Source organism: Perna viridis, chromosome 4, assembly GCF_037379345.1.
Source record: "Perna viridis isolate PV_CMFRI_1.1 ecotype Kerala chromosome 4, ASM3737934v1, whole genome shotgun sequence".
Lineage (NCBI taxonomy): Eukaryota > Metazoa > Mollusca > Bivalvia > Mytilida > Mytilidae > Perna > Perna viridis.
In genome coordinates this window covers 20,061,886-20,073,586 of record NC_142448.1, presented here as the reverse complement: position 1 = coordinate 20,073,586, position 11,701 = coordinate 20,061,886, and the positions used below count along the sequence as shown (strand labels likewise).

Below are 11,701 nucleotides of genomic sequence, written 5' to 3'. Positions count from 1 at the left end.
GAAAGAGGAAAGGAAAACTATGACACGTTGAACAAATCAGTTTTCATGGTGCAGATGGATACACCGCAACGATCCACGAGTTCATGGTGACGACAATAAAACTTCTGTACTGATGGCTTCAATCTTGTAGCAATATATTAACCTTGTTCCAAAAGACTAATTATAAGTGGTCTAGCGCGATACAAAAAGCCTGCGTAGTTATGGCAAGCTCTGGCATAAAGTGTGAGTTGTGATATGAAAACTCCATACGCAGGTGCTGAAGGGATGTTGCCACAGATGAAAGAAAAGTTGACAATTTGGAGTGAAAAGTCATCGCTTTCGTCGTATACATGTAGTTTGGTCAATAATTTTCCTTTACCATCGATCTCTAAGTGTAGGTAAGGATATAAGGCTGACTTCACAGTGTGTGTGGTGTCCTTTGTCTCAAATACTTTTCGGTAGATGCGATGTATAAAATCCCTGAAACTAGGATTGTTTACCGATAATACGTCTTCTATATAGTAGTAACTGAGATAAAAGGACCTGGCTAAACGATGTTTCTATAACATTAATCAATTGACGCATTTAAAAAAGTATATAATTATATCTAAGCTACACCCCAACTCTAGAATCGATGCCTGGTTCGATTCAAATTTGGTCATTCTCTATGCGGGATCCCTTCTCTTCTCTGACATCTATGGCAACACCGCCTGCACTAAGTCCAACGCTCTAGGCCACTCGGCCAACTGTTGCATAACAACTAGGCCTTATGAAAATGTAGCTTTCATTAACCGAGTGATACTTCCTCATAAGTAAATCTAGAGCGCGAACATTAGCACATGATGTAACTGAATAGGACAGACAACTTTTAATGATATCGAGTAAGGCATTATATAAAAATATTTTTTTTTATTTTCTTAAAATTTCCTTCATTTTATAGAAGACATAGTCCTCATAACGGGATTTAATGCAAAATAAAGTCCTACTTACTAGGAAGCACCGAGAACCTGATTTCTCAGTCTGACAGGAAGTACCGTCTTCCGGAGCTCTGGTTTTTGCGTATCTTCTATGGTCTACAATAATTATTTAAATTCAGATATTTTTTTTCGTTTCCGGCATGCAATAAGAGTAGCCCTTTCTGGTTGTATCAAAAAAGTATACCACTCCCTCTCATTAGCAACAATAAGTGTCAGGAAACGTCAAAAAGTGAAAAAATCATTAAGATTTCTAGAATTTTTTTTTATAATAGATATATCTATATATTCAAATTCCCTTTCGTCCTCTAGGTACCTTTACAAAGAAAGATAATTACTATCAGTTATTGTCTTGTAAATGTTTCCTATTTACCTCCCCTTTAAGCTTAAATAAATTGAAATACATTTGAAGTATTTTGCATGTTTGTTCAGTTTTCAATTTAAAAAAACATTAAATTAAAAAAAAAATCCAAAAAAAATCAAATAAATTTTGAAAGGTGTTTCATTTTTGTTTGTATTTTGTGTTTTATATATATATATATATAATTTTTAGTTACCAATAAAACAAAAGTTTACTGTATCTTGATATTTGGTTAAGTTGTATTCTTCGTCAAAGGTTTTTAGATTTATAAAGATGATTTTGTTTTCCTTTTATAGGATAAAAGTTGTTTTACATAAATGTCATTTCGAGAAATTTAAAAGACTTTTTAGGACATCGTTTGTTCGATGCATTTGATATCGGAATGTTTTCTGAATAATTTTATTCTGGAAGTTGGTATAACCCTAAGACCCACCACCAAACACGATTTCGAGTAAATAGCTTAATAATGTCAATAAGGTGCAACTAAACTGAACAAGTTGAAGGGAGAACTCGCTTATTCATTCTATATATAAAACTTTTAAAACAATTACAAATGATATCGAAGTACATGTATGATGTCTTTGTTCAGCCCGAATGTTCAATCATTTTCGTTCATTATATTTCTGATTACTGTTAGTTTCACCTTGTTTGGTCTTTGTTCATTTGTTGTCGTGGTTTCTTTTTTTTTTTTTTTTATCAAATTAACACTGGGTGCCCTTGGTTTTACTGGTTTCCCAATTGAAAAAATTTACATATTTCAATTAAAATACTGTATATATGTGCCATGCAGGGAATTTATTACTAATTTTGTGGGGTTAGAATATTTATTTTTGGAATTTTGCGGTCAAAAATTTTTTTTCAACCACATCGGGGCAAGGTTATTTATCATTTTTTTTATATTTCATTGTATGAAGTCTCTGGACTGAAGTGAGTGGATCTCTTAAAAACTAGGAGCATACATGTAGACAAGGTCATCGGAAGGGTAAGCGTCCTTTGCTTTTCTAGAAACATCCGCGGAGTTTCTCATAAAAAGTCAAGTCCGGGGCAGACGAAAGAGGAAAGGAAAACTGTGACACGATGAACAAATCAGTTTTCATGGTGCAGATGGATACACCGTAACGATTCACGAGTACATAATGGCGACCATAAAACTTCTGTACTGATGACTTCAATCTTGTAGCAACATAACCCCGTTCCATTAGCCTAATTGTAAGAAGCCTAGCGCGATACAAAAAGTATGTGTCGTTACGGCAAGCTCTGGCATAACGTATGAGTTGTGATATGAAAACTCTATACTCTGGTGCTGAAGGGTTGTTGCCACAGATGAAAGGAAAGATGACAATTCTGAATGAAAAATCACCACGTTTGTCATAAAGTTTGGTCAATAGTTTTCATTAACCATCGATTTCTAAGTGTAGGTCAAGATAGAACTTCACAGTGTCGGTAGCATCCTTTATCTCTCATTCTTTGGGGTAGATGTGATGTATGAAATCCCCGAAACTAGGAATGTTTAAAGATAACGGTCACCCTACCGAAAACATTTCGGATTTCGTGGACATCTACCCCCACATGTTAAAAAACTTCCATCTTTTATAAAAGATACCACCGATTATTTACAAAAAATACAAGGTCTGAATCATCTTCCTCCCAATACAACCTTAGTCACTATGGACGTTACCTCACTCCATATCAACATTCCTCATTCTGACGACATCGAAGCTTGCAGGGAGTATGGGAATCTCGGGAGATCAAACATCCATTCTGACTGCCTAGTCACATTTCTCAAAATGGTTTAAAAAGAAGAACTTTACTTTTAATGGAGACCATTATTTACAAATAAATGGCACAGCTATGGGCACCGAAATGGTTCCATCTTTTGCTAATATTTTCATGGGAAAGTTTGAAAAAGAACTTGAAACTTCGATTGAAAAGCCCCTGTCCAAGTATATAGGATTTTTGATGACATGGACATGGAGTGGACCCATGACAAAGAAGAACAGAACAAGTTCATCACCCGTGCCAACAACAAACACCTGCCTATCAAGTTTACTCATGAAACATCTACCAAAACCATTTCATCCCATGATACCTCCACTACATTATCAGAGGGTGAGCTGTCCACAGATCTATACTCAAAACTAACTGACACCCACCAATACCTCATGCCCAAGAGCTGTCATCCACCGCACCTGACTAAAAGTATACCATTTAATCAAGCTCTTAGGCTAAGGCATAGTTGTTCCAACGATGAATCTTTAAAGAGGCGTTTGGATCAACTAAAAAATAATTAAAGATGGAGGGGTATAAGAATAGCACCATCAAAGATGGTTTCCGAAAAAAATCATATATAACATCCCAAGGAATAGCCTGTTACAGTATAAGGCAAAAAGAAATGTAAAAGAACTCCTTGTGTCCTCACATACCACCCTTTTCTAAAAAAACAGCCACATCAACATTCGTGAGCACTGGGTCTCTGTCGAAAAAAAAATCCACACAATCCAAAATCCATTCTGGGCAAATTATGGTTGCCTTCAGACAGCCAGACAGTTTATATATAAGCTCAGCTCGAACTCCAGGTGCAAGTAGATCCTGTGGTGACAAAAGGTGTAAATGCTGCAAACAGATGCACTAATCGTGAACGTTTACTAGCACGGTACGGGGAAACATTACAATATATTTTGTAACTTACACTGCTAGAGTGCAAATATAATTTATTTACTTCGCTGTCCTGTCTGTGACCTCCAGTATGATGGCGAATCCAAACAACCTTTTCAAAAACGTTTAAATAAACACAGGAGCGACCTAAAAAGCCCTTACTTCCAAGACGTCAACATTTCAGATTACCAAACCACAATCTCGAGGATTTCAAAAAAATGCAAATCCTAATCGTGAACAGAACACGACCTAGAGCGATTCACAGAGGTTGAAGCGGGGAGGGTTTTGGATAAAGAACCCCATGTCTTACACCCACACGGAATAAATAGAAATCATTGAGTTCTTCCATGCTTGTATATTTATTTTCTTAACAGTGTTTATTAATGTTTGTAGTTAAATTTCTCACAAAGTTCAATATCATCTCAAATTTGTGTTTTAATATATTTACTTTCGATAATAATTTTAATACCTCACATATATTCACTTGATGATGCAGTGAGTTGTTTTCACATTATTTACCACCCTACACACTCAGTTTAAGACTGAAAATTTTGCTCACTTATTTATATATTCACATAAAATGAGGGTTAAATTCGCATTTGAACATTTCAGATATTCTACTTCAGCAAATAGTTCAAGATAAAAAAATATATTCTGAAGCTGAATGACGGAAAGAATGATGGTACCTTTATCAAAGGCACATATAGCCAAATGATTAAGATTCTGTATAAGAACAAGGGTGTTTTAATTAAAAACTGGAAATGAAAATGGAAAACAAATATGAAAAGTCAAACTAAAATTATTTTGCGGTCAGAAAATTTATTTTCAACCAAATCGGGGCAATATTATTTATTGCCATTTCACTCTAAGGAGTCTCTGGACTGAGATCAGAATATTTATTTATTTTCTTGGAGGTGTAGACCAGAATATTTAATTTCAATGTTTTCAGGGCTAGAATATTTATTTCCCAAATCTGCCCCTATCTCGGAATCAAATGGTCGTCCCCTAATTTAAACGTCCGGATCGTGTAGTTACTTTCTTACAGTAAAACATGAAGCAAAACGACAAACGATTTTTGGGTACCACTCCAACTATGAATAATGCAAAATGTGATTCATGGGTGAAAAGACTGCATATTTTTTTTTGGATATTTTGTTAAGATTGCTAAAGTTAACAGAAATTAACATTCGGTTTTTTATATAACCCGTGTTCTTAGGAGATAAGAAATATATAGAATGCACTGTTAAAACTGTAGATTTCAAAATTAAGGGAGATAGCTCTGTAAATAACACTCAAATACAATAGAATCTATTGAGTTTGCAATGTTGATTATCTCCTAAGAGCAGGCAGATTTGAATGAATAATTACACATTTCATAATATAGACCCGTGAAACAACTTAATTACAAAAATAATAATATGTAACCTTTTTTGGGTGTATCACATTTTTCAGATTTTGCATGATTCTTACAAAGACAGCTACTTAATTCTCGATATCGAATTCGCTCCTGCCTAATAGATTTATGTACCTCAAAGCATGTTTTATATAACATGGATTATTATATATAACGTGTTTAACTTACACCGAATCTTACGAATCGTTACGAATCTAGAAAATTTGTAAAACTAACACAAATCTTTGCGAATAATCAACTTTTACGAGTGATTTGCGAGTGATTTACGATTGGTTACGAGTATCACGATCACTTTACGACTTACTAAGAATGAATGCGATGCGTTTACGATGATAGTGCGGTTAAATACGAGCGATTTACGAATGCATACAATATTGTTAAGAATAATTGCGAGTACAATGCGAAGTGTTACGATTAAGGCTAAAAACCACTAATTCCACTTCCCATAGGCTTCTATGCTAATTCCACAATATTCAATGGCTTCTCTGGACTTTACCTTAACTTTAACCTGCAGATGACTATATATCAGCATGATTCTACATATGTCAGCTCACAATCCTCAGAATGGCATGTGGGGTTAGCAGACTTGCAGTGCAGTACTGGTCACCGGAAGTGAAGGGTCTATAAATAGCATGGGAAATCCCAGTGTTTTCACAAGATAGGGGTATATTTAAAAATCATTATGGAGATTAGGCTTCACATCACAAGAAGCAAAATGCACCTATAAAATGTACAGAAATGTTTTTCCTTTCAGAAACTGTTTAAATTTTTTAAATAAGATGAGAACTTTTTTCACAGCACTATGAGGAACAGGGGTAATTTCTGCGTAGGACTATTTTTGCGTACGTTCCAAATGCTCATTGGTTGAATTGGTGGTCTGTAATCTTAAGCCAAAGCTTTTAAGGCTAATTAAAGAATGATTTACTATTACATAATGATTTTTTTTCAGATATTTGCGGTTTAGTTGGTAAGGATTTTAATGGGGTATCATTTACTCATATAAATTTAAGCCTCACGGCCTCGTGCATTCTTCAATTGAACATTTGTCATGTTTTACGAGAGAAATAGTCAATATTATAGTCAAAAGCTTTTTCGACTTTTTCACCCAACGGCATTACAATGTAACCCTCTTTGTCTTTGGCAAAGTATTCGTATATACATGTATACGCAAAGTGCCCGCATGAAATCGTGTTTATCCGTTAATCCATCGAAGAACTATCGTAAGCTACTCGCAATCATTCGTAAATGAGTAATCAAGGGAACCAAAAATCTTGGGGAAATTAAAAAAATGTAACCCAGGGACAAAGACCAGACATGGAAAACAGACACACACAAAAAGAACATAAAATAACCAACATGATACATACAATTTGGTGTATTAAAGAGTATGCATTTTCACTACTTTTCTACAATATCCATCACAACTTTATGAACTTATTTTCAGTGATCATCGCCATCCAAAGGGCAGACTAATTTTAGACAAAGTTTCCTACTTTTGTAGACTATCGACATGACAAATGTTTCTAGTAGAAAGTCTGAGGAGACCTTGATGCCACATGATGCCAGTTTTTGGTAAAGTGTGATAATTTGTCTGGAATGCTCATATAATTTCAGCTCTCCGTTGCTTTCCTTTTGTGTTACATGTTTATATGTTATATGTCATTTGTTGTTTTTTTCGTATGTTTTTTATGCTTCGCTTTTTGCTGCTTGACTTTTTTGAAGTTATGACTATGGTTTATTGGTTGAATAGGTGCTGCTTTTGTTTTTAAAAAAATACACATTAAACATTCCTTTGTCATTCGTTAACTCTTCATATGATGACTAGAGATAAACTTATATTGTAATTATTAAATACAATATCAATAATGAAAACAAAAAGCTGTTTGCTATTTCGTTCTATTAAGCGATTTACAACAATTCACAAATAATTAAACTGCACAGTAATAGCATGAAATAATTCTGATTTGATAATGTATACAAAAATACAATTTATCTGACACATCTTAACAGTAACAAACGCCTTGATCGTTGTCAGAATCTACCATCACTTCAGCATGTGGTAGAGGCTGTAATACATAATGAATGACTTGAATCTGTAAAAATACGATAAATGTGTACCAGAGCTGATACAATGAGTCCACGAATCAGCACCGTAAAACTTGAACGAAAGTTCGTTGTCAAAAACAGTTTGAGAATCTACGAATGTCTTAATGATCCATTTTCCGAGATTTTCCACGGCCAGAAATAGACAAAGAAACTCAATTGACAATATCGAGTTGACATGGACATTTTTCTGGTAATATTGGATCTGTAGAAGAAACACGGTCTGGAAATAAATAAGGACCATCCCACTTAAATAGAGTCCACTGTTGACACCGTTTGTATTGTCATCATTTTTGGAAGAGGGTGATGTTCTCGAATAAAGTGCAAGTGTATGATAAGACATAACTCCCCATGTAGTAACCAGAAGAATGTACTTTACGGCCCGACTTCCACTACCTTCAATGCGACTATCGCATCTACCCAAAAGATAAAGGATACTATAGATACTGTGAAGTCAGCCTCATATCTTGACCTACACTTAGAAATCGATGGTAAAGGATAACTATTGACCAAACTTTACGACAAACGTGATGACTTTTCATTTAGAATTGTCAACTTTCTATTCATCTGTGGCAACATCCCTTCGGCTCCTGCGTATGGAGTGTTCATATCACAACTCATACGTTATGCCAGAGCTTGCCGAAACTACGCAGACTTTTTATATCGCGCTAGAAGTCTAAAAGATAGGCTTCTGGAACAGAGTTATGTTGCTACAAGATTGAAGTCATCACTACAGAAGTTTTATGGTCGTCATCATGAACTCGTGGGTCGTTATGATGTATCCATCAGCACCATGAAACTGATTTATTCAACGGGTCATAGTTTGCCTTTCCTCGTTTGTCTACCCCGGACAAGACTTTTTTATGAGCAACTCGGCGGGTGTTTCTAGAAAAGCAGAGGACGCTTACACTACCGGTGCACCTGGTCTATGCTCCCAGTTTTTAGTGGAGTCCGAGTTGCTCATTTATTTTTGTTACTTTGTATGTATGATTTTAGTTACTTTATGTTCTTTGTTGTGTGTGTCTGTTTTCCATGTCTGGTCTTTGTCCCTGGATTACATTCTTTTGATTACCGCTATAACCTTGGTTCCCTTGATTACTCTTTCAACAATATGTCGGACAGGTTTGCACTGACAACGGATTGTGTAAAAACATCTTATAGTCATACAAAGCATGATCACCTGGTGCGTGATGTTGTAGGCCTCACTATACAATGCTATGCGTTCGCTTTTATCTTCAATAGTTATACAGTGTAGAACGAAAGCTGGTACATTTATGATGACTCCCAACGTCATGCTAAAAAACTTACGAGTTCGCCTGTTGACATCATCTTCCGGTGCGGTATTGGTTGATAAAATCGCAACATTCTCCACCAATGGTTACCTTTCACTGTTGTTTAATGAATCATATATGTTGTCATGCGCATATGAAACCGTAAAAGTTTCAGTTGATTTCTTTGGAAGGAAACACCATTGTTAGCAACGAATACTCAAATATTGCCGGATGTAAAAACGGTTTTTGTAAAAATAATTGGTAAGAGGAAAAAGACTTGTTATGACATTCAGTATTCACAAACGGTATCGACGGCGTAAGGGTAAGATTCAAATCTGTATGAGACAGAGACTCGATGTACAAAAGCGCAAATTCTCTACAAAATATTGCTATATTTGTTACTCCTATTGTTAGCAAAGCATAGTAGATCCTTTTATTGTGGATGAATTTGTAGTGCAAGTACTGTGTGAAAAATCCCGTTTGTACGAGATAAAAGAAGAAAAAAACAATATCATAAGCGATTGCCTCCGGTACAAAAAATTGACGGTGTGTCTTTTTATACCATTCAATATGATTGCACAGTTTTATGACATTGTAAGTCATGCATGCCAAACTAAAAAGCCAGTAGAAACGAATTTCAAGTGCAATTCTGGTATTCCAACAATGGGTACCACGTCTTGTACGTATATTGATATTGCAATGAGACAAGCAACAACAATAAACACCATAATCGTCAGTAAGGTTGATAATAGACCTAATGCTTCGTGTTCGTCATTACTGCTGGCACCGATCCGAAATATTTGACAGACAATAGCAAGGAGCGAAGTAAATAACACAGGCCCTGCGATGGTTCCATCGTGAGATTTATCTACTCTATTTATCAGAGCCCCTGCTGTCAATGGAAGCACAAACACTGCATCCCATAGTTTTCGAGGAATGTCTTTCACATCTAAAATAAAACCAAGTGATAAGATTATACTTATTTGTTTTATGCCGATGATTCCAATGACCAAAAGTTCTCCTTGTACATGAAGTTTGAGTAAAATGCCCTTTTTTACCTGATATCCAGACCTTGTCACTTGCAAACAAGATACCTTGTTAACTAGCTGGGTATGGGGCCATTCAATAGCCCGAATGTGCAATGGTTCGAAGGTTCATGGGTCCGAGGGTTCGATATTCCGGAACGCCGTCCCTGGACCACAACTGTGAATGCCGCAGCATCTTTTTTTTTAAATATGAAAGTTGCAAACGTATACTGTACTTATTTACTAGCGGATACTTAGTTATATAGCAGATATTAATTTTTATTTTTAACACACAATTTAACTTTTTTCTTTACCCGGTTTGTAAAAGGAATCAAGGGAACTAGGATTCGAACGGTAATCTAAAAGAGCATAATCCAAGAACAACAAGACTAGAAAAATAGACACATAAAACAAAGAAGATGAAATAACCATAATGACACGTACAAAGATACCAGGTGTATCAATAGGTTTAGCGTCTCCTGCATTTCTAGAAACACCCACCGAGTTGCTCATGTCCGAGGTAGACGAAAGAGGAAAAGAAAACTGACACGGTAAAAAAAATGGATCTCGTATTTATTAATGTCAACAAGAATATACATGTATATAGACAAACCATAAAATTGCAGTAGTCTGCACTGTTAATGAGTCTTATACTTTTGTTACTTTGCTACTTGAATCATGAAGTCTTTAACTGCCCCTTAAAGATCCATCTTGGTTGGTTTGATAAAAGACACAATGAACAGTTTTCATTCTGAAGCATTTTCTAATGCATAGTGTATTGGTATCGTGATAGACTATCATGGCTGTCTCAATTATATAGCTCCATAACTCGCAAAATATGTACCAAAAAGTTTTCCAGTATATATATCCCTCTAGAAATAAATAACTTGGAATATTCCAAGAACGATCTCAAATGTTGTAGATGTTTATATACAAAGGGCTCTAATTATGAGTAACATTGAAGAAGGTAAAGTTCAAAGGTGGCCTACCAAATGAACAATAACATATGTAGTAACATTGCTCAAACAATAACTTTTTTTACTTGATTACATGTACTTGAAAAAATAAAAGGTGAAATACAGTTAATATATGGAGAGTTGTTTTGTCTCAAATTAGACAGTTTGTACAATATTTCTATTCCCCTGTGTGAATTTCAAACTAATAAACTATCGGACTAATGGACATTCGGACCAACGGACCTCTGGTCAAATGAACACTCGGACCAACGGACCTACGGACTAACGGACATTCGAGCCAACAGACCTGTGGACTAATAAACATTCGGACCACTAGACCTGTGGACTATTAAAAATTCGGACCAACAAACCAGTGAACCGTAATGTACATTCGTACAAGCACAATACAAGACTTCCTAGAAAAGCAAGGTATTTATGGAGGTTTATTAAGGAAATGAAAAAAAAAAAATTTAAAAACGACTTTTTTAAAATTGTATCAGAGACCTTTTTCTGAGAGAATATACTTATACAGAATAATGATAAAACAGGATAAATTATACATAATATAAATACTCATATAAACCCTTAGTGGGCACCATTTTATACTAAATAATTATTTCAAGATTGGGTCAGCAATGAAACTTGGGGCAACAGAACAAGTATTGAGACATATGTAAATACGTATTAGTATATGGGATGAGATTCTGCTTTCTTTCTACATAACAAAGTAAATTGACATATATAGAAATCAACATGTATAGCCCAATGTCTCATCTTTACAATGGTACCCAGAAAATTGCTGTTACACTTAAGGTTTTGGAATAAAATGGAAAAAAATGTACCCTAACCCCCCCCCCCCTGAAAAATCGCTTAAATTGACAATCTTTTAATGTCAAAACCCCTAGAGTAAAAAGGATTTATTTGGTATTTTCTGTTATCACAATTAATACTTCTAGAGTTCTT

The 11,701-nt window shown here is 35.2% G+C and overlaps 1 protein-coding gene across 1 annotated transcript; it reads right to left on the bottom strand.

Moving 5' to 3' along the window:
- Positions 1-7,411: 7,411 nt before the first annotated feature.
- On the bottom strand, positions 7,412-11,031 carry LOC148619243 (uncharacterized). Its single transcript, XM_088577026.1, has 3 exons — positions 11,018-11,031; positions 9,221-9,433; positions 7,412-7,902 (listed from the first exon to the last, which is right to left on the bottom strand). The coding sequence occupies exons 1-3, from the start codon at positions 11,029-11,031 to the stop codon at positions 7,428-7,430; spliced, it is 702 nt and encodes a 233-aa protein (XP_088433152.1). The 3' UTR covers positions 7,412-7,427.
- Positions 11,032-11,701: the final 670 nt, after the last annotated feature.

Bases quoted from the DNA above. Each gene is read 5' to 3' on its own strand.
- LOC148619243 (XM_088577026.1), bottom strand. The intron at 7,903-9,220 runs GTACTTGCACTA...TCTTTTGGGTAG, and splicing joins CAAACGGGATTTTTCACACA to ATGCGATAGTCGCATTGAAG.